Source organism: Anser anser (genome assembly GCF_964211835.1).
Source record: "Anser anser genome assembly, chromosome: 6".
Lineage (NCBI taxonomy): Eukaryota > Metazoa > Chordata > Aves > Anseriformes > Anatidae > Anser > Anser anser.
The window spans coordinates 31438315-31459762 of NC_139726.1; the positions used below are offsets into that span (position 1 = coordinate 31438315).

The 21448-nt window shown below is 53.8% G+C and overlaps 4 protein-coding genes and 2 long non-coding RNA genes across 31 annotated transcripts in view; 4 read left to right on the forward strand and 2 right to left on the reverse strand.

The window, feature by feature from the left end:
• Positions 1 to 1846, forward strand: part of MLPH (melanophilin) — a 30417-nt gene extending 28571 nt beyond the window's left edge. For all 11 annotated transcript variants that reach the window (XM_083841414.1, XM_083841410.1, XM_083841417.1 and 8 more), the window contains 2 exons: positions 701 to 798; positions 911 to 1846. In XM_083841414.1, the coding sequence (XP_083697540.1) occupies positions 701 to 798; positions 911 to 937 (125 nt within the window). In that variant the 3' untranslated portion in view covers positions 938 to 1846. The remainder of the gene's footprint in view (positions 1 to 700; positions 799 to 910) is intronic.
• Positions 6 to 3849, reverse strand: LOC310901575. The gene is made up of 3 exons (XR_014585910.1): positions 3712 to 3849; positions 684 to 830; positions 6 to 601 (listed from the first exon to the last, which is right to left on the reverse strand). It is a non-coding gene; the product is annotated as an uncharacterized lncRNA (long non-coding RNA).
• Positions 1971 to 5086, forward strand: PRLH (prolactin releasing hormone). The gene is made up of 3 exons (XM_083841433.1): positions 1971 to 3084; positions 3745 to 3905; positions 4171 to 5086. Exons 2-3 carry the CDS (start codon positions 3812 to 3814, stop codon positions 4335 to 4337), a joined length of 261 nt encoding a protein of 86 aa, XP_083697559.1. The 5' UTR covers positions 1971 to 3084; positions 3745 to 3811; the 3' UTR covers positions 4338 to 5086.
• A 217-nt stretch (positions 5087 to 5303) lies between these two features.
• RAB17 (RAB17, member RAS oncogene family) lies at positions 5304 to 9203 on the reverse strand. The gene is made up of 6 exons (XM_083841426.1): positions 9065 to 9203; positions 6979 to 7138; positions 6497 to 6648; positions 6267 to 6392; positions 5861 to 5954; positions 5304 to 5741 (listed from the first exon to the last, which is right to left on the reverse strand). The coding sequence occupies exons 2-6, from the start codon at positions 7133 to 7135 to the stop codon at positions 5635 to 5637; spliced, it is 636 nt and encodes a 211-aa protein (XP_083697552.1). The 5' UTR covers positions 7136 to 7138; positions 9065 to 9203; the 3' UTR covers positions 5304 to 5634.
• LOC310901573 lies at positions 6520 to 19042 on the forward strand. Of its 5 annotated transcripts, none has more exons than XR_014585904.1 (5): positions 6520 to 6659; positions 7691 to 7805; positions 8691 to 9314; positions 11903 to 12182; positions 16148 to 19042. It is a non-coding gene; the product is annotated as an uncharacterized lncRNA (long non-coding RNA). The 5 variants fall into 5 exon arrangements; XR_014585905.1 differs by having other exon boundaries at positions 16243 to 19042; XR_014585906.1 differs by lacking the exon at positions 16148 to 19042 and having other exon boundaries at positions 11903 to 13410.
• A 1535-nt stretch (positions 19043 to 20577) lies between these two features.
• Positions 20578 to 21448, forward strand: part of LRRFIP1 (LRR binding FLII interacting protein 1) — a 104898-nt gene continuing 104027 nt past the window's right edge. For 6 of the 12 annotated variants that reach the window (XM_083841409.1, XM_083841408.1, XM_083841395.1 and 3 more), the window contains exon 1: positions 20578 to 20853. Coding sequence is in view for 7 of the 12 variants with exons in the window: in XM_083841406.1 (XP_083697532.1) it covers positions 20764 to 20853 (90 nt within the window). In the remaining 5 variants the exon portion in view is untranslated. The remainder of the gene's footprint in view (positions 20854 to 21448) is intronic. The other 6 variants (XM_083841393.1, XM_083841402.1, XM_083841396.1 and 3 more) reach the window with 5 other exon arrangements.

The following is a 21448-nucleotide window of genomic DNA, read 5'->3' on the forward strand; positions in this document are numbered from 1 at the left end:
TAAGAGCTGTGGCCTCAGGGGTGCTTGGTCACCCATCCACCAAATTGCTCCATTTGTGGCACCCCGGTGGCCGTGCCACCAAAGTTCTCCAGTGACCTGGAACCTGTCCCAGCAGCTGGGGTGGCAGGGGACAGTTTCATCCTGATTGCTATCAGCAAGGGCCACTAGGAAATGACTTTTCTATTTCTCTCTTATCTCGCCTCATGAGCTCACAGGCAGAAAGAATGGTTCTTCTTCCAGATAATGCCAAATAGAAGATGAACAGAGGAAAAAGGGGAAAAGATCATTTTAATGCAGAGAAGAAATCTCACTTGCCCACAAGTGCAAGCAATTTAAAGTTCAGTTCCCCAGGCTGAGGCTAGGAGGTGGCGAGGTCCCCTCTGCCTGTGCTGAGGAACAGCCAGCTGCCCTCCTGGTGGAGAAAGGCAGGCAGATAAGGGCAGCGCAGGGGACACGTCAGCCCCACGAGGAGATAGAGGGATGCTCGACCAGGCTGGACATCACCAGGCGAGCATAATCCCCTCTGCCTGGTCTGGGCGATGGGACGGCTCCATATCCCGGCAGGTCAAAGACTCGTAAAGGAGACCCACAAAGGCAGAAACTGGTGGCAGAGGAAGGCAGATGATGACCAGATGCCCTTCCTGGTGTCCCAAATGATTACAGAGCCCTACTCCCAGCCTCACCTCTTCTTTTATCACAGGTCCTGACGACTCCTTCGACCGCAACTCCACGTACCGTGGCTCGCTGACGCAGAGGAACCCCAACGGGAAGAGCAGGAGAGCGGAGCGGCTCTTTGCGGTACGTGGTCGGCCACACAGCCCCCCTCAAACCTGCAGGGAGGGACGGGGAGCACACTGGCCTCGGCCCTTGGGGCGGGGGACGAGCTGAGGCTGTGCTGTCTGCCTTGCAGAAGCCCGTGATGACCCACCTGCCCTGAGGAGAGGGGCACCGTCCCGCCAACAGTACGAGACCTCAGCGCAGAGCCTCGCCGCCTTCCCCCAGCGCTTGCCCTTCCTTCTCCCGCTGCCGTCTGCCCCTGGAAGCCCAGCCGGGGGGAAGCCAGGACCCCAGCGAGGACCCCAAAAGAAGCAAGGCGTCGGGGTGCAGGAGTGTGGCCTGGTCTTCGTGTGGGGGCACACATCTGCGGGGCTGTGGCTTTGGGCAGGACGCTGCCTTCCTCCTCCTCCTCCTCCTCCTCCTCCCCCCTACCTGCCGGGAGGTTCGGTGCCACTCTCCCCGCGAGGTCACATCAGCAGCGAGCAGAGCACAGGGGCTCCTCATGAGTCTCCCCGCTCTGCCCGAAGTTTGCTGATGTCCCTCGGGGGCTGCGATGGCCCCGGGCTCCTGCCAGCAGCACCAGTGGCACCCACCCACCCCAAAATCCAGACTGCTCATTTGCCTCCAGCTGCTGCTTTCTCTGGCTGGAAGCTTCAGAGGAGAATTTTGCTAAAAGCGTTGGCTCAGTACCTGCCGGTCAATGCCCTTTACCTTCACCATGACTTCCCAAGCACGTAACACATAGGCTTGGCTTCAGCAGCCGTAGAGACTCTAGCAGTCCAGAAACCAGTCCTGTAAGTCTTGTAAGTCTGGAGCCTGGAAACTTTCCCGCTCCAGGTGGAACAAAACCAGTTTCCTTTTTTTCAAACAAAAATCCTCGTGGCCTGAAGTTCAAAAGATCGAGCCAAGCCAAGGGCTGTAGGTGGCCCAAGCAGACTTGGGATGCTATTGATTGCTTGTTCAGGCTGTAGTTAACCTGTTACTTGCTGGTTTCCTGCCCTGTCTGCCCGTGTAGAGGTTATATATACGTACACTAAATCATACAATAAAGCCAATTTTGTGTTCAGAACCTGTGATTGCTCGCTGCCCCACAGTGGGATGGGGGAAAGAACGGGGATGGTAAAGTGGGAGCTTGTGGGTTGAGGTAATACGGGCAGCAAAAGGGACAAAAAGTGTTGCTGTGTCCCCTCCCAGCCCCCTGTGCACCCCCAGCCCCTCGCTGTGGGGGCAGCACGAGGAGCAGAGCAGGCCCTGGCTCTGTGCAAGCGCTGCTCTGCAGCAACTGAACCAGCTAGGTGCTGTCAGCACGGTTTCCACCACAAATCCAAAACACAGCACCATATTAGCCACTATGAGAAAATTAACTCCAGCCCAGCCCAAAGCAGGACGCAGGTATATGCACCCCCCGTTTAAAAAGCAGGCAGGAGGCGAAGCAGTGGCACCAGAGCAGAACCGGGGGAGATGGTGGTGAGCAGGGTGGAAATTTGACTTGTCGGGTCAGAAGCTGTCTTCTCCAGAGCTGTGGTTGGGATGAGCGCTAGTCGGTGGCCCAGCTTTCTGTGGCAGATGGGGTTTTGTCTCCCCTCTCCACCCTTTCCCCACTGCTCCGTGGTGTGGTGCCACTCGTGTGACTGTCCCCAGAACTGGTTGGCCAGCACCTTTGCCATCCCATCAGCATGGAGACATCCCCGTTTGGGGACATTCCTTGAAATCCTGGCAGTCCCATTTTTTCCCCGGGGAGCGGATGCGTGTTTGACGCCCAACCAGCCCCCTGTGTGGGCAGGAGGAGGATGAGCCCTCGCTGAGCACAGCACAAACAGCAGCACAAAGATTAAATAGATTTAACCCATTTCAAACAGTTTTAGTGCCGGGGATGAGCCTGCTCGTTTCGTTGTCTGATTTCCCAAAAGCGGCATGTGGGAGGGGGGTGCTGGCAGCGGGACCCTGGCGCTTGGGGCCCCCAGAGCCTCCCCCCCCCAACAAGGGCAGGGTGACGGAGGGGAAAACGTCCTCCCGTGCAGAATAACGTCACGTCGAGGACGCGGGGATTAACATATTCCCCAGCTATCTGCCTCGGCCGGCTGAAGATAAAATTATGGCCCCTTATGAGTCACGAAAATCCCTTTCCTGATTTGATGAGCGCCGAGCGCAGGGGGCGGCAGGGAGGGGAGAGGAGATGCCCCGGCTCTGTCCCCGCCGGGGCTCGCCTCTGACATCAGCACGAAACCGGGCATAAAAGCGGTGTCCCGGGGGACTCCGGCTCAGAGGGTGAGCGGGACGGCACCGGGCACCTCGCCTCGCACCGCGGTAAGTACTGGGGGCCGGGACCACTGGGGGAAGCCAGGGGAAGCGAGCCCGGATTTTCTCTCTGCCTCACCACGCTTTTGTCTGCCGGATGAGGGCTCCAAGGCGCTGCTCTGTCCCCAGGGATTTATTTCAGTGGGGTTTTCAAGGATGGGGCCCATAAAAGTCAGCGCTGGAGCTGGCAGCCAGGTGCTTCCCCACGCCGAGCCCTCCCCAGGCACAGAGGGCTTTCTGCAAACTTCTCCTCCGCAGGTGTCCCTGGGAACAAAGCTGCCGTGCTCTGCTCCACCGCCCTCAACCCGGCAGGTGTCTGCAGAAATAAAATCCATCGCCCAGCCCATGCTGCCCCGCGGGGTGTTTGTGCTCGGGCACTGACCTCGCTGCCCGGGTGCCACCCCACGATGCGCCCCACAATGCCCCCAGCAAACCCCACGTGCCCACGGCCATGCGATGCCATTCTCACCTCCGTCCCTCTCTTTTTTTCCAAATCTCCCTGGGACAGGGATGAGCACCACACTCTGTGCCCTTTGCTTCCCTTTATTGCCCCAACTGGGCTGGATTTCCCCATGGCCACCAGAGGAGGGGACGCGCTCTCTCCATCACCACCTGGAGCAAACCCCGTGGTTTTACCTCTGTCCCACCACCATCCCTTTGCTCCCGCAGCCACCTCGGGGATCGCCGTCACCGTGTCCTCGGGCTGAGCCGTCGTGGGGGGGAAAATCCTCCGGGGATGAAGCTGGGGGCCGCCTGCCTTGTGTGCCTGCTGCTCGCCTGCCTGGCCCTGCCCGCCGCCGCCACCCGCGTCCGCTCCATGGAAATCAGGAGTAAGGAGAGCAGCAGTAAGGGACTCCCCCGAGACACCCCCCCCGCCCTGCACCCCCAGCCCCTCGCCGTGAATCTGGGGGGGACGGAGGGAGGGGGCCGACGTGCAGGTTGGTTTGGCCTTTCAGCCAGCCTTTAGCACCTCTCTGCCCCCTTTGTCACCCCCCCCCCCCGGGGTTTAGTCCCTCCCTCGGGGGGGGTGCAGTGCCCCGTTATCCCCCCCAAAAAAATCGCCCTGATGCCTCCTCGCCTCTCGTTGCCTTGCAGACCCGGACATCGACCCCTCGTGGTACACCGGCCGCGGGATCAGGCCGGTGGGGAGATTTGGGCGACGGCGAGCCTTGGGAGAAGGCACCCAGCTGAGGGGGGGCGGCTTGCAGCCAGCCTGCGCCCCTCTGCGCCCCCAGCCCCCCCGGGGGGAGCACAGCACCTGAGCTGAAGATGGGGGACCCCAATAAAAGCCCTTCTCCTCTCCTCCTGCCTCTCTGCTCCAAAACCGAGCGTGTGGGGAAGGGGCCTTTCGGGGGGGGGGGGGAGGGGGAGAACAGGATCCGAGCCCAAATGTTGCTGATATCACCTAAAATTAAGCCCTGGAGGCCCCTCCCCCGCTTTCCCAGGTGAATCCTCTGGGTTCCCCGCACCAAGCCCCATTTTGTGGCATGGGGAGAACACGTGGGGTCCCATCCCTCACCCTCTGCCCCCCCCCCCAGCATCCTCTCACAAGCTGGACCCCCCAAGCCCACTTTTACCCACTTTTTACCCAATTTGGGGGTGAGGGTGATGGAGGTCTCTGCGAGCAGCCTTAGGGCAGCATGGGGAGGGGATGAGCACCCCCAGCCCCATCCGCTGGGAGTGGGGCTGCTTGGGGAGGGAAGGGTTAATCTCAGGAGGGAGAGGGCAGGGGGCGAGTGGCAATCAGCCACTAACTAATTAGCTGCCTAATTAATGGAGGGCATTTAGGGAGGAAGCAGCCTTGGGTTTTTGCTGGGGGAGCCCCCATTCCTTGAAGTGGTTCAGTTCTGGGGAGGCAGTGCAGGTGGGAGTTCCCATGGGGGGGCTCTGGGGGCCTGGTGAGGCTGGGCAAGGGGTGCTGCAGCTCTGTCCCCTCCACAGGAGCACCCCCAGGGGTGTTCACTGCCTTGTGGCTGAGCATTTCCCAGGGTCTGAGTGTCCCTGTGCACCCCAAAAACCAGCTTAGGCATTGCCCCATGGGCAGGGGGCCCCTCATTGAGCGCTTTGCAGGGGGGGGAGGTTTGGAGGTGAGAGCGTCCTGCCTCCTCCCCCCCCCCCCCCCCCCAAAAAAAAAAAAGCAGCAATTTGGGTAGCTGCAGCCGGGCTCTGATCCCTGCCACCTCCAGACCTTCGTGGTCCCCACCTGCATGTGGAGATTGGGGTCAGGGAAAAGGAGGCGGTGAGGGTGACCCGCTCTTTATTTGCACCCATGTGCTAAAACCCCGTTACGATGGGATGGGATCCTGGCCGGGCCGGTGGCAGCATGGTCCCTGGGACCAGCAAGGAGGTCATCCCCATGGAGAAAGCTGGTGTGAGACCCTGGCCCAAGACCCCATGTGCACGCTATGTGCGCTCTCATGTAGAAGATGATGAGGAAGATCCTCGGTCTGTGCCATCCACGTGCCACGCGCTGTCTTGTCACCACCAATGCCGAAAGCACGAGGTCAGGTCCCTCCTGTCCTCCCCGGCACCGTGTCCCATGGGGAGCCCATGGCCCCTTCACACGTGGCAGCACCCCGTCCTCGCCCTGCTCGCCCCCAAGTCCACGTGCTGCCCGCGGCGCGGGGCCGGTGCCTTCTCTGCTTCACGCTGCAGGAGCTGAAGGGCTGGGGGGGAGCAGAGCCACAGGGCAGCACCCCCTGCCTGGGGGTCCCGTCCCCCTGCTGCCCCAGGGGACTTCATGGTTCCCCCATGTCAGCTCCCATCTGCAGCCACTGTGTCTTACCTACAGCCATAAAGACATCCTTTACTTGGTGGTTGGATTTCGCCGATGTCTCCGTGAAGAGCAGGCTTCTGCTCCTCGCAAACTCTTCGCCCTCCTGGGAGAAGAAGAGCAGCGTTATTTCCCCTGGCCCTGGGGGCATGCGGAGACCTCTCAGGGGTCAGTTTCTCCCCCAGCCATGAAGTTTGGGGGCACAAGGTGACCACGAGAGCCAGGCTTACTCAGCGTGCTTGGGTTGGGTAAGAGCAGCCAAAGGTCCTACCATGACCTTCAGGCACCAAGAAATTGCCCATAAATGCATCGCTGAGCAATGAGGGACCTCACTTTGGGGGTGCCCAAAAGCCCTTTGGTATCAAGGGGCATGTTTTGATGCTTGCAGTGGGGAAGGGAGGATGATACAGGTGCCCACCTCGGCTGGGACCTCTCTCTCCTCAGCCAGGTCCGTCTTGTTGCCCACCAAAGCAATGACGATTTCGTCATGCAGGAACTCCTTCTCCAGCTCCCTCAGCCACAGCTTCGCCCTGCCAAGCGTTTCCTGGGGAGAGACAGCGACACCATGGCTCCTGGAGCTTTCTGCCCCACCAGTGACGTGTCTCGGGGCAGCATTTTGGTGCCGAGGGGCTCAGCGTCCCCCCTCACCTTGTTGGTGATGTCGTAGACAAGGAGAGCGGCGTGGGCGCCCCGGTAGTAGAGGTGGCAGACGCTGTGGTACTTCTCCTGCCCGGCCGTGTCCCAGATCTCCAGCTTGACCGTGGCCGACTCCATGCGGATTATTTTCGTGAAGAAGGAGCCTGCAAGAGAGGTGGGATGGGGCACGATCACTTGGGGTGAGCATGGAGAAATTGGGTCTGCTGCCATGGGGCTGAACCCGATTCAAGGTCAGGGATGCTGCTGTGAAAACTGGATGGGTTTTCATCACCCCAGCAGAAGAGGTTGGCTTCTCGCCCCCGTGCCAGCGGGGCAGGGCATGGGGTTTGCCCACAAATACCCCTGGACATGGCTTTGCTGGTTGCTTGGGGCAAGGGGAGATGGATGGCAGCGACCTGAAGCTGGCAGCAAAGGGGGAAGCAAATCCACATGGGGGGCGGGGGGGGGGGGGGGGGGGAGGGATGCTCACTCACATCCCACGGTGGGCAGCGACTCCTGGAAGTCGTTTTTCACGTATCGGTAGGCCAGGCTCGACTTTCCCACCGCCGTGCTCCCCAGCAGCACCACTTTGTAGATGTAGGTGGGACAATGCCTCTCCAGCGAGCCACCTGCCATCCCTTCCTGTGCCATCTCCTGCAAAAAACCAACCCAAAATGTGCCTGCAGTGACCCCAGGTCCACCAGCTGAGCATCCCGTATGAAATCCCTACTGGTGGCAGTGTGGTGTGACCTCAAAACAGCTTTTGGGAGCTCGCCCAGTAACTCAGCAAGTCCAACATTGCCCAAAAGAGCCTGTTTTAACACCTAAACCCAGTCCTGCCCATGCCCAGTTGGAGTTTGCTCAAGTTTTCCCTTTTCCCTTGATTATTGGAAGCGTTATTATTATTACTCCCTTGATTATTTTCTGCTTTCAGCCACTTAAATGCACTGTACAGCCTGATGATGAAGAGCAGGGTCACAGTTCATGCAGGTTATTATCTGGCTTATTATTTCTTTTAAACAAACAAACAAAAAATTAAAATGCAGCATAAGGCTGTGCTCCTTCTGGTATTTTTGTCTGCTGTCATAGGTAATGCTCCAAAAAACTTTACAGGCAGCTGCGTGAAAAGATTTGCAGATTGTCTTGTAAACCCTGTTACTCGTTATTTCAAATTATTTCTTAAAATGCACCTCCATTTAACCCCAGAAGATTACACGAAGCTCACTTGACAATTACTGCAATTGCTGGAAATTTCCTTGCAAGCACCTATCTCAGAGGGGGAGCATCGCCAGAGCTCATCTCCAACAATCTTTTTCCCATGGTAAGAGAGTGCAGGGGGTGCACGTCCCTGGTCGCCGGAAGAGAACGGCAAGAAAGCAAAACAAGTCATTTTGCTCTGATTTTGATGGAAAATAATAGGATTTAGGGGAAGTGTTTGTTGCTGTTGGATTGCTCTTTGTCGGTGCTGCTGAGGCAGCCTCCCTGATTTCCCCATGCTGGGACGAGGGTGTCAGAGAGAAACCCCGAAATCCCCTTTCCTACTGGTTTCCTGACCTAAGCCCCAGCAGAGCACACCAGGAACCTTGTTGGTATTGGAAACATTAGAAAAAAGTTTGATTTAACCTTACACAGACCCCCTATTTTGTGGCAGCTGTGTCCCGAGGCAGACATTTGGGGCAGGCTCGGCTGACCTTACCCTAGCAGCTTCATGCCTGCTTCCAGCTGAGGGTTAAGCATTGCATAAAACCCACGTTTTATGGGCTTTATTGTTAGTGATATGAGGCAGAAACAGGAGGTGGAGCAGTTATCTGAGCTGGAAAGCAACAGCGAGGGCTCGGCGTTTGCCACTTGATAAGTCAGTATCTGTGTTATCGCTAACTTGGGAGGGGGTCCTGCTGTATTCACTCTCAGGAGTAAATATTTCCAAAAAAATATTATCCTTTATTTCCAAAAAAAATATCACTGGGGGGAAAACATAAAAGAAATGCAAATCTTTGGGGATGGAGACACTGAGAAGTGTCATTTAAGCCTTCATTTAACTTCCTGGGAAATTAACAGTGTCTGATTGATGTCTGAGCCAGCAGCTCTCAGAGGATGCTGGAGCCATTTGCTGGGTTTCTGCCGCACCTAACCTGCAGGTTTTGGACGTGGGATTTTTTATGGTTTTTTGTTTGTTTGTTTGTTTGTTTTGTTTTGTTTTCCCCAGATGGTGCTAGCACACCGGCGTCCCCAGATCGTTCCTGCTGGCGTTGAGCTCTGCGGCAGTCACCGTGCTTAGGGGAAGCTTGCCAGGGGACAGGGAAACATGCACTGCAAAGACACTTTGACGTGTACACACTGCTGGATCCACGCAGTGCTGATTTCCCAACACGATCAGCCCTCCCCTGAACTGCAGGGAGCAGAGGCTGGGTCATTATCGCCCTGCTGGGGAAATAATGCCAGCAACAAGCAGAGATCCCCCTCCGACTGCGATTTTGGAGGCTGGGCTGCCTTTGTGGCTGGGATCTGGGGCTGATTATTGGTGGGAAGACACAAATCTTGGGATTTTGGAGGGAGGTGGGAGGCAGAGGAAGGGGTTACCTGGCTGCAGGCTGGCTCTCCTCTGGCGCAGGGGTGGTGGAGGACGGGGACAGCCTCGACGGGTGGGGACAGCCTCGATGGATGGAGATGGCCTCAATGGATGAGGACAGCCTCGATGGATGGGAACAGCCTCGACAGATGGGGACGGCCTCCCCCAGCCTCCCCGGCTGCCTCCTCTCCGCAGAAAACTAAAAGCGAAACTCCGTCAGGCGCGCCAGCAGCTGCCAGAGAGCGGTGCCAAAGCCGAGAGGTGAGCAGAAACGGGTGAACCTTAAACCCTCCCTGCCGGCTGGGCGAGGCAGGGCCATAAACCCTGCCCTCTGTGCTCCCTCTGTCCCCGCTGTCCCTTGTCCCTGCTGCAGGAGCCGTTTCTTTTCGGTGGCTTGTCCTCGGAGGTGCCGCGAGCATCACCGCCCGCATCCCGCAGCTGGGATTTGGGGATGGGGAGGGTTGGGTATGAGGCAGGCTGGAGCCAGGGATCTGGCCTTTGTAGGGTTTTTTATAATGCTGCAATTTCTGCTGACGCAGGTGAGACTCCTCTTTGGTCCCGGGCTGCGATAACTCGGAGCCAGGGCTGCCAAAGGGATTTGTTTTTGGGGAGCGGGTGGGAAGCGGCACACCCGCTGCTCCCGCAAAGGGCTTAGCAGACAAGCCGGCGAGGTGCAGACAAAGCGAGCAAAGAAAAAAACCTGAGCACTTGGGCTTTTCCTGCCTTTTAATTAAACTAATGGCTGGTTACCGCTGGGGCTGGGCGCTTTGTACAGAGTTCTTGTTAAAGCTCTTACATCTTAATGGGGGAAAAGCACAATGTATTGGGATAACCGGTCTGGAGAGGGAACAGGAAGATCTGCAGGTCATTAGAAACCTAAAGGAAGGCAGCTTTTGTGTTTGTAGCACTAACCTGGCCATCTGTAATGCCTTGCCTTCAAGAGCCAGCTCTGAAAGCTTTATGGATCTGCACATGTAACTTTTTGGTCCGTGAGCCAAACGAGAGTGGATTTCCTTTTTTGGGGGGAACAAATCCCAGCACCGACACCGCTCAGCTGCATCCAGCCCCCAAGCAGAGCTTAGCCTGCATCCAGCTCCTTGCCAGAGGGCAGCAAAGCCTTTCCTCCCGGCTCCCTGCCCATCAGCCAGGCTGGAAAGGATCTGGGGAGCCTTTGAAGAAGTTTCCTAACTACCCTGTGAAATCCCGAACTGGCGTGGCCCCGTGAATGGTTGGTACAGCAGAGGGGTAGAAAAGCGTTTGGGCACTTCTTTTCTTTGTTCCCATCCCAGTGGCACCTGCCTGGGATGAGGCAGGGGCTTTTATAAGCCTCCCCTGGGTCCCAGGGATGTGTCCCTGGGGTGGGCACCGCCTCCCGCACGGGACCTTCTCCAGCGGCAGACCCGCTAGAGGGCATAGCTCGTCCGTGATTTCAGACGGCACAGCTCTCCGCTGCCGAGTCTCCTTTCGGAGCCTGCTCCCGGAGCCTGCACCCTTTAGTTCTGTGCTTGTGGTTACACCACAAGACCTCGTAGGAGAGCTCTGGCCACAGGGCTGGTAGGGACCAAATATCCCAGCCCAGCAAGGCGTGACCTGAGCACCTCGAAACCACTTGCGGACCTTTCCCCGCTTTCATCCTTCTTCCTGCAGGAGCTGCAACGTTTTAGTAGTGCACAGGGCTACCAGAACAGGTCAAAATAAATCTCCTAGGGCATATTTCGGCCACCCAAATTGCTCCATGGGCACCGCTGCCTGCCTCGTCTCTCGCTGCACAATGGGCTGAAGAAAGTACCTGAAAGCACGAGTGGCTTTTCCTTTCTTTCTGCTGTTCCCGGGGAATGTGGAGGAGGAGAAGGAGGACGAGGAGGAGGAGCAGAAAAAAATGATGCATTATTTATACTGGAAAGGCACCGGGAAACTTTATGGCATTAGCAGTGAGAGCAAAGCACAGAGCTGGGGCCGCTAGAGATGCTTAGGGCAAACGTCTTGTCTCTGCACTGCCAGCTTCAAAGGAACTGGTCACTTGTGTGTGAGTATATTTAGCAGGCCTTGCCTTTGGGATCACTATTTCGGTTTAGTCAGTCTTGCTAAAAATGAGCAGAGTCCATCTGCAGTCCTGTCTCTTTGCAGAACCAGTTGTTGCCTTACCGCGCTCCTTTGAGCAGGGCTCCAAACTGCCTGGGTATTTTGGAGAATAACGAGGTAGTCTGGGGAGCTTCAGGCTCATTTTGGGGGACAGGGGATGCAAAGCCTCAGGAATAGGCTGAGGCTCTCCTATTTTTACAGGCCGATTTGTTTGGAGAAGAAACGTCTGAAGCACGGTAAGCACAGCGAGTTCAAAGTGAGAGGTCACGACAAATTACGTTTATGAGCTGCAAATGGGCTCGTTTGCTACCAAATCACTTTAAAGGTGCTCTTAAAAAAATCGTGGTGAAGCGGAAAGCCCAGGGTCTGAGCAGATCTTGTCAATAATACTGATGGAGGCTGCTACGGCTTTACCCCCGCGCTTGCTGACAGGTATATGGTGTGCTGGGGTAGGCACAGCCAGCCCATGGGGGCTGCTCGCAGCTCAGGGCTCGTGCTGAGGACACAAGAAGCCACTGTCTGCACAAAGCCCAAGCTGGGAGCCGTCAAATAGGCTCCTGGAAGCCACGCTGGAAAGGGAATCAGTGCTCCCAAGCTGATACACAGCTGCCTACTAAACCCATCTAAGATCCCTGGGTAAAGCGCCATGTGAAAGGGAGCCAATTGCAGAAAATCGAATTATAGACCTTGGGAATCGTGCTGGGAAATGTTTAGGGATGAATGCACCACTCATGTCTACTTTATGTCTTGCTCTCACTGCTTTCTAGGAGCTTTAAGGGCTTCATCAGCTCTGAGAGGACATCGCCACCTTCCTGCAAGTTGTTGCCGTTTCTCTTCTGTGCCTGCAGTAAAATCGTGCGCGGGTGCAATGAGATCCCCTGGAGTTCACCTGCTGAAGACTGATGGTAGCCTGCTAATGATAATACAGGCAAGGTTTGTTCCTGCTGTTGCAACAGAGCCTTAACGAGTCATTTCGTCAGCCCTAAGAGGAAGAAGAGTCCTGCCTTTGTTAATGAGAGAAAGACCGAGCTCCTCCCTGTTGCACTGGTAGGGCTACGAAATATTTTGAGGGTTAGTGGTGTTGCAATGATGAACAGATCTTTATGCTGAGCCTCAAAACCCAGCCCGTTGTGAACTGCTTCAGGCCTCTGAAGTGCTCGTCTTCCCCTATTAATTATTAACGTTGCTAAAACACTCCAGAGATTGGCCTGGAAATGTTAAACACGCTTAATATTAATGGGTCCCAGATGATAAGCGATGGTGAACGTGTTAAAGAGCGAGGAGGGAAAATAACTACTGACTACAATAAACATTTTCAGTGCCTGTGAACCACAAGAAATGCTTTCCTATGGCTTTGCCTGGAAATTGTTTGAAGGGGCAGGTCCCGGGGCGAATCCACTTGAAATGAGATTCAGCTGGTCACAGGGATGGCTGGGGGATGCCGGGCAGACCCACGGCTGGGACATCAGGGGAAGAGAACCCCTGGAGGATGCAGAAAAAGAGGGAAAAGTACTGCAAAACGGGATTCATCGTTGCCTAATGAGGTGCAGGGTTTGCACGATGAAAGCCCTTAAGCTCCTTCAGCCACGTGCATTGTCTGCTGCCCACCCTGAGCTCAGGGGGATGCTTTTTTCTAGCAGGGGTATAACACATTAAGGGGCTGGATCCTGATCTCTCTGATAAATTCGGTGGTTCCTGGCAAGCTGGGTTAAGCTTTTAGTCCAGGACAGGCACACATGGACAGAGTGATCACATATGGCTCGTTCCCTTAGGAAACCAGGCTAAAAATGGCTGTAGGCAGCACCTTTCTATGCAAAGGGCCGTGGAGGAGTTCACTGACAGCCAAAAAATATCTCCCAGCCCGGTTAATCTCCCCCAGAAGTGTTTTGTTTGTCTGTGTTTTCACGAGACAGTCATGATGAACGCGACTGCAAGCAGTTTGCCAGCGCTTGGAGAGGGGGAAATATTTGAGCAATGTCGTCTCGTGCAGACTTGGAAAGCTCGTGTGGGTGTGAACACGGGTTTATTTCTGCCGGAGTCCCCACCCAGGTTTTGGATGTATAGCACAGACGTGTTCACAGGGTGTTTTAGGATGGGGTCCGTCTCTCCCTGCCTCGCAGAGGGCTGGCAGCCTCGTGGTCTCCTTGCTTTTTTTTTTTTTGGGGGGGGGTCACGGCTGAGTGTTTGGCTGGTTTCCAGCTGCTCCTCGGCTTCACGGGCTGGGTGTTGCAGGCGTGGTGTGTAAATGCACGGGAATAGAAATTATTTCATCTGTCTGAGCCCGAGCAGCCTCGCTTTGTGCCAGCCACAGCTGCTACGCTGAGGTGAGACATCTCATCCCCTGCCAGTGAGCCAGCAAGGGATGGAGATGCCTCAGGGAGGGGAACCATTACCTGCTATTACCTCGAGCGGCTCCTTACCTAATTGAAAACCATATTAAAAATTATTTTGGGAACTTCTAATTAGTTTTGTGGAGCCGCTGATGCGCTCGGCATGTTTCAGGAGCTTTAGTGACTGCCCAGAAAGAGGCCACCGCAGAAAAGTCTGCCTTTCCTCTCGGCCACCACCACTGCTGCAAGGTCAGGGAGGATGAAAACTTCTGTGGAAATTGAGGTTGAGCAATGAAGGCGGTGTCTGACAAGTTCCTGGGGAGCTCCCCCCGACAGTGCCCAGCCCTATGTGATTTAAAGCTGGAAGCCCTGCAATAAGTGGCTATGCACTGAGCAGCTGTCCTTAGGGCAATGCACAGCTAGGAAAGCAAAAAAAAGGCAAAAGAAAGAGCAGAAATTTGTGGCTAAGAAATTGGTGGCTCTTTCTGCCTTTGAGATCTGTTTCCAGCCTGGTGCTTGCAAAGCCATTCAGCTGTCTATGTAACTTGATGGCTTGTAGATGCAAGCACGCATTTTCCTCTATGTTCAGTTTGGGTTATTCAGTGCTTTTTTGTTACTATTTTTTAAATGTAGCTGAAATGAAAGCATTCTGCAGCAAGTCAGTGTATTTGAGGAAAATCTTCTTTTAATTGTTTCTACAGTTGTCAAGAAAATTAAACACTAGCGAATTTGACAGCTCTTGCCCGACCGTTTTGGCTCTTTGCTGACGGAGAACAGGGGAAATAATTCCCTCAGAGTTCTACAGGGAATGATCAGAAGGGCTTCAGTGCCATAATAATTAATGCTGTGGAAAAGCCGGCAAGAAAATTGCAGAGGATGGTAATTGGTGAGGGGTTTGGGGTGCAGGATCTAGCTGATGACTCGGGGTGCATGGGGGCAGAGGGCAGGGAAAGTGTGCTGAGCACATGGATCACTCCCAAATGTCATTTTTTTCCCTGTGCATGGAAAAAATAAGGATGCTAGGGGTGCTAGGAAAATGTATTATGACTTAAAATCAGATGCACCTTTAGCTTGAATACGCTGTAACATCTGAAGTGTTTTGTCTCCGTTTCATCCAATGTTTTCTTACTGGTATCTTCTTTCACTTCCGAGTTTAGGCAGACTTCTTCACTTCAGGAAACAATAATGACCTGCCTTCCTGCCCTGCTGGTGATTAGCACAGCTGGAGGCTGCATCCCTTAGCACCAGCACGGCTTGTTTTCGGCCGGCCAGGAACTATATCTGCTGTCTGCCGCTGTCCTGGGCGGGTGGGTGAGCGAGGCAGGAGACAGGGCAGCGAAGCACGGCTTCAGCACGTATGCAGAAATGTGAGACATCACGTGCAGGAGCTTTTCTTCCTGGTATTAAGTGGTTGGAACCGTTCCCTGAGAAAAGACAAGGCAGTTTTTTAATTTTGCTGTAAAAGTGGTGAATGGAAAATAGCTCGTTCTTGACAGGTGTGGAAGATCTCTAGAAGCAAAGCATGGCTCGGTTCTCTGGCACTAGGGAAAAGGGATGTTTTTCCTCTAACTTTGGATCAATCTGGATGGACTTCCATAGGGACAGCAAACAGCCCCTCCTTCCACTCCAATTAATTAAACTGGTGTTCACATACGCTTTCCCAAAATGCTGTCCACGCGCTGTTTTACGGGACAGCACGACTACTTAGTGCAAATACTCAGCCCCTTACAGACAATTGGCATTTTCAGGCCGTGTTGTGGCTGTGCATTACTGTGGTCCAAAACAACTCGGCTTGAAGAAAACCTGGAAGGCCTGCTCGGAAAATATGGCTTAGCTTAACCCTGGAATATTTGGGACCAGAGCGGATGAGGCCACGCAGCATGGAGCAGACAAACCTCAGGGAAATCAAATAAGCAGGAAGGATCCAGCCCACATAACAAGGCTGCATGATGCCTTGCTCTCACTTATTTCATGCTTGATGCATTATTTCTAAGAAAACAGCCTGGGGCTCTCTTAAAACGTAGCTTTACATGACAAGAGGGGGACCAGAGGAAGAGAAGCAGCCAGATTTTGCAGCTGGCTGGGGGAGCAGTTAGAGGCACAGCTCGCAAACAGCAGACCCTGACGTGCCTTCGTCCCTGACGTGCCGGGATCCAGGCACAGCCACGAGGCTGCTGTGCAGCAGCCCGGGAGAGGTTCAGCTCCCTGCAGCTGCTGTGGGGCTGGCTTAACTTTGCTTTGTGCCAAAAAACCCTGAGTCGTGCTGTGTCTGCTCCTAATTAGATGAGGTCCGCAGAGGCTGCCCCGTGTTGGTTCCCGTTTTAGCCCAAAACAGGCAGTTTTCTGCAAGCTCAGTTTGAAAATTGCAGATAAGTTCCTTGCCTGGCATGGTTTTGGATGCTTGCATGATTGCTTGGTTGGTCTTATGCCATCCAAACAGGAGCACTGGGGGGCCAGGACAACCTCTCTGGGGCTGCTGCAGTGCCAGCGGGATGGATATTGACGTCCCAAACTTCGTGGCAGGGCAGGGAGCCCCCAGTGCTGTGTCTGCAGCCAGACACCCATGATAACGCTTAGTTTGGGATGCGTGTCCAGACCTTTGGCAATAAACTTGTGATTTCCAGACTGCTATTATGTATGGCCTGTACGTTTTGTGCTAACTTGGCTCCAAACTTTACGCAGAATCATCCCCAGCTCTTCTCTCCAAAGGAGTTTATAGAAAGGAGATGCAGATTTTCTGCCTACAGCTATGCGAGTCTGAATTCTTCTTCACACAGGTAACCAGATGAAGAGGCACCATTTCAGGTAGGGTCTTGTGGATATTTTGTGTAATGGTAGAAGTATTTGCATTGAGACACCCTTACCTGAAATGTTCTAACATTAAACATAATTTTTTGGTGTTTGTGTTGTGATGCTGGGACACAACCAACCCATGACCAGTTTGTGACCCCAGAACTTCCGCCTCTTCTGCCACCTCCAGCTGGTGAGATCACGAGTTCAGTCCTCGACGTGGGATTTGCAGTCTGCCTGACGTCATTCCACTTGTGTCTTAGCCTCTTCCCATTCTTGTATGACTGTATCCTCCTTTATTGATGTTGCTTCATAACCCCGTGAAATGCACAGGGTGTATTTCATTAGTGCTGGACTACTTGCGTAGGAGTGCTAATGAAAACATTAAATGAAATCAAGCACAAGGCTTTGAAAAACTCCATCGGAAGGATGATTCTTCCTCGGCCTTGAAGGGGGTCCAATTCCGAGCTGAAGCCACGCAAGGTTCCCAGCATGACAGAGCCCCCCTGATGCAAATAGCTGCTCTTTTGACACGAAGAGAAACGAATCTCATCCCAACAAACCTGCACAGACGCTATTGGTCTCCTGAGCCCTGTCTTGACTCTGCTCAGATGTGACACCAGCATCTGAAAGCTTCTCCCAGGAGGGTTCATTTGCTGAAGAGATGATGATCATGGGCTCCTTAGGAGGTGGAATAAAGGAGAAGCCCTTTAGTTGCAGCAGTGTTTTTTTCTGAAGTATCTCAGTGCCAGCACATACTTGTCCACGATGTAATTTTTTCCCATTAATAAATCCGCAGACCCTACTGGATACCACTGCTGTTACGTTTGCAAAACTTTACGGTGTTAATGGGGCTCTGCTCCTTTCACATATCTTGACAATATGAAATATCGGCCTCCTAAGTGTTGGTTTTCCGAGGTATTTAAGTGTTCCACTCTCCTTGGGCTAATGGACATCTTATTAAAGCTGTCAAGCTTCATTTCTGGCTTGCCAGATGCCACAGTCTTATGGTGTAGCAGAGAGTCCCTGTGTTTTCTTTTAATGCTGTCAGCTAGCCACTGGATTCCCCTCTCCCAGAGCTTGCTGCTAATAGAAATGTAACCATATTTTGCTGCGAAGTGCATAAAAACATCAATTTTATTATGTAAAAAGGTTCTACTGAGTACACAAGCAGCGGCAGCTTTAACAGCTGATTGCTTGTTCTGATCCTCCAGAGTGCGGTTTTACAAGGCGGTTTGGTTTAAGAGCAGCACAGAGGGAAAATTGTGTCTTTGGGATGTACTCTGCATGAAACGGCCCCCTTGTATGCAGGATATTGGAGAATGAGGTACGTATTATGCTCTTAAAATAGAGCCCTTTGAAACTGGCATGGGATACTCAGGCTTGTCTGAGTATCATTAATCACAGTTATGGCTCTCAGACAAAACGAGCCTCGACTTCACGTTGCTTGTTAAAATAAGAAATGTGTGTTTCAGTATTTAATTTGCAGCGGCAGTCAATGCACTTCACAGTGTAGCCAAAACTAATGCGTTTGAATCATTACTTCATATTTATTTGGACAAATTCTTTATGTATAGTATCTTTATAACAAGACGGCTTATTTTGACTGTATTAAAAGAAGAAATTACTCTAAGTGTCTGGAATGCAAGCAAAAAGGATTCCTTAGGCTGCAGTGCATGTGTGATTTGAGTTCTGACTACAGACACTCAGTAACTTCTCTTCCAAGTACTCTATTATTATTTTTCTTTAGAAAGCTCTCTCAATGGCAGGTTTTCAGACATAAATCTGCCCCACACAAGCTTCAGCTTGGCTGTAAGGCCAAATCTCTGCGAGGCTTCCAGCCAGTAAGGCACGAATGCAAATCTTCCTGCACGGCTGAACTGGAAATTCCTCGCGTGGATAACAGTGATGCAGCCGCACAGGTGGCTGAAATCCCTGGGTAACACGGGCCTAAAAATAAGGTGCTGCCCTGCGTCTTTAGCCAGAATTCCTCAAAGGGCAGGGGCAAATTCAAGGATAAGGGCTCAGGGAACAAGCTATGCAGAGCCTGGAAGAGCGATAGGGCTAAGCAAGGCCTCTGGGAGGTGAGGTTGGTGTGAAAGTGGCTGAAGGAGGGAAGCCTGTGGGATATCTAGGAAAACTAGTCACAGTGAGGCATTACCCACACAGCAGGACCACTATTAAAGCCCCTGCACGGCCTTGCAGAGCGTGTGCTTTTGTCTCCACTTGTGTGGAGTCAGAGTAGACGTGACTTCAAATCTGGGGATGTGGCTCCCTTGTTTTCAATGCCCAAGCAAAGTGGGGAACTGATGTAGCTGCTTCTGCTGACAAAAAGTCATTTATTTCTTGTAGAAATAAATAGTCCCAGGCACAAGAAACAGCATTGGTCTGTACTACTGAGTCATCAGAAGAACGATGGATCCCCAAACAACTTTGAGATGAGCTGTAAGTGCGCACATGGTCCAAATTGTCCACAAAAAAAAAAAAAAGGAAAACAAGACAGCGTTTCTGAGAAAGTAGTGTCGACAGCTGCCCACCAAAGGTCTGCATGATTCCTTGCTAAGTTTGTCCCACAGCGTTTCACTTGGGGCCCTGCAGGCATTGCCCTGCCGAGGAATGAAGACAATGGATTCGGCACAGGCACCAGCTATAAATAGTCACCTTGATGTCACTGGTATAAAAAGCAGCAAGTGACAATAAAGTAGTTTCTGGAGAACCAGAAGCCCAGTAGCCTGGATTGTGTGGAGGGCATTTATACCCATCTGGGGAAAGGGATTCTGCTAGAACTAGTTTTTTTTTTTTTTTTTTTTTCCTGAAGCAGCAGCCGGTTTCTTTATGTCCTGATAAATGCCCTCATGGGAAGGGATGATATATTAAACTGTTTGACACAGTTTTGAATTTGAGGATCAGTCTTCTGCAGAAATGACCCAAATCCCCATTGTTGTACATGAAAACTTCCAGATAAGCGTTGGCTTTGGGTGTGCATGGGCTGGCAGATCTGGTCAACAAACCCAGAAACCTGCGGGTAGTGATGCTGTGCCAATTTCTGATTTTACAACAGGTCTGATCTGTAATTTGGAGTTGCCCCAAGCTTTGGCTGTTTTCCTCCCCTTTCTAAGATGTATCAGGGGGCTGAATTTAGAGAGAGAGAGATTTAGATTAGATGTTAGGAAGAAATTCTTCACTCAGAGGGCGGTGAGGCCCTGTCCCAGGCTGCCCAGAGAAGCTGTGGATGCCCCATTCCTGGAGGTGTTCAAGGCCAGGCTGGATGGGGCCTTGGCCAACCTGATCTGGTGGGTGGCATCCCTGCCATGGCAGGGGGTTGGAACGGGATGGGCTTTAAGGGCCCTTCCAACCTGAGCTGCTTGGTGATTCTATAGTGCTGCCTTTTACCTTTATTAAGTTTGAATTTACAGCAAAATTAAGTCACGCAGACTAAACGCAACACCCTGCTCTTTGTCAGCAGGGGGATGGATCTTGCAATCATTTTTTTTTGCAGTCCTTCTTCTGCACTGCATCCGCACAACATATCTGGCGTCCAGAGCTTGAGAGACTTCTAATTTTTGTGCTGGGCCATGGGTTGGGTGAGAACAGCGGCACGAGGGGATGTACCCGGGGTCCGAACAGCGGTACGAGGGGATGTACTCGGGGTCAGAACAGTGGTACGAGGGGATGTACTCAGGGTCCGAACAGCGGTACGAGGGGATGTACGAGGGGTCAGAACAGCGGTACGAGGGGATGTACTCAGGGTCCGAACAGCGGTACGAGGGGATGTACGAGGGGTCAGAACAGCGGTACGAGGGGATGTACGAGGGGTCAGAACAGCGGTACGAGGGGATGTACGAGGGGTCAGAACAGCGGTACGAGGGGATGTACGAGGGGTCAGAACAGCGGTACGAGGGGATGTACGAGGGGTCAGAACAGCGGTACGAGGGGATGTACCCGGGGTCAGAACAGCGGTACGAGGGGATGTACGAGGGGTCAGAACAGCGGTACAAGGGCTATGACAGGAATCCTGGAGATCACTGGCTCCTTGTCAGCGCCAGTTACTTCACCTCGGCTAAGCACCGAGCTGTTTAACGCTGGCAGTTTAGTGGAATTAACCACATCCAGTAACCCACGGTACAAAACCCCAAACCCTGAACTCCTCACACCAAAAGCCCCAAACCCCAACTCCTCTCCTCAAAACCCCAAATCCCTCACACCAAACCCCAAACACCTCACATGAAAACCCCCAGACCCCTCACCCCAAAACCCTCACACTAAAGCCCCAAAACCCCGACCCCAAACCCCGTCCCCTCTCCCCAAGCCCCTCCCGGCGGGGCCCGGCGGCGCATGCGCGGGGCGGGGGCGCTGTGTGTCGGGCTGCTGGGGCCGGCGGGCGGCTGAGGCAGGAGCCGGGGGGGCGCGGGGCGGCTCCCACCCGATCCTCCCGGAGCCGATCTCCCTCGATCCTCCCGGCCCAGATCCCCCCCGATCCCCCCGGACCCGATCCTCCCTACCCCGCCATGGGGACGCAGGGCGCCGGCAGGAAGCGGCTGCCGAACCGGGAGCGCCTGACGGCGGAGGACGACGCGCTCAACCAGATCGCCCGTGAGGTGAGCGGCACCCCCTTGTCCTTCATCCCCCTCCTCATCCTCCTCATGGCTCCCAACGGCCACCCACGAGCAGCCCCCCCGGGTATAACGGCAGTAACGGCCGGGGGGTGCCCCCCCTCATCCCCTCACAGGTGCGAAATGCAGCCCCTCAAAAAAAAAACACACACACAAAAAAACCCTAAAACACCGTTATTTGCGCGTATCCACCTCAGCCACGAACCCTGGGTGGGAGAGCTGGATTTCTTTTGTGCGAGCAGCGTCCGGCAGCGGTGGCTTTCGGGAAGCTGAGCGCCCTTCCCTGGAGCAACACCACAATGTGGGATGCGTGCGGTGGTGGTGCCACCACTTTGTGTCCCCCTGTCCTCACCGATGGCACCCGGAGACATCCCACCAGCACCGCCTGCTTCTTGGGCCGTCAGCCAGCCTGGAAATTCAAGGGCAAAGTCATTAAACGCTAAATAAAAGGTAACGTTAATTGAAGCGGTGTGGGTCTATTTATGATCCGAGGGCTCCACTTAAGCCTGAAGCACTTACGGTGTTTATACGTGAGAGAAACACTGTGTTGTGCCAGCCCGGGCAGGAGCCCTGCTGTACG

Coding starts and splice junctions, on each gene's coding strand:
- PRLH (XM_083841433.1), top strand. CDS start 3,812: ATGAAGCTGGGGGCCGCCTGCCTTGTGTGCCTGCTGCTCGCCTGCCTG. Junction 3,906..4,170: donor CCGCTCCATGGAAATCAGGA/GTAAGGAGAGCA, acceptor GTTGCCTTGCAG/ACCCGGACATCGACCCCTCG.
- RAB17 (XM_083841426.1), bottom strand. CDS start 7,135: ATGGCACAGGAAGGGATGGCAGGTGGCTCGCTGGAGAGGCATTGTCCC. Junction 6,649..6,978: donor GTCGCTGCCCACCGTGGGAT/GTGAGTGAGCAT, acceptor CCTCTCTTGCAG/GCTCCTTCTTCACGAAAATA. Junction 6,393..6,496: donor TCTACGACATCACCAACAAG/GTGAGGGGGGAC, acceptor GTCTCTCCCCAG/GAAACGCTTGGCAGGGCGAA.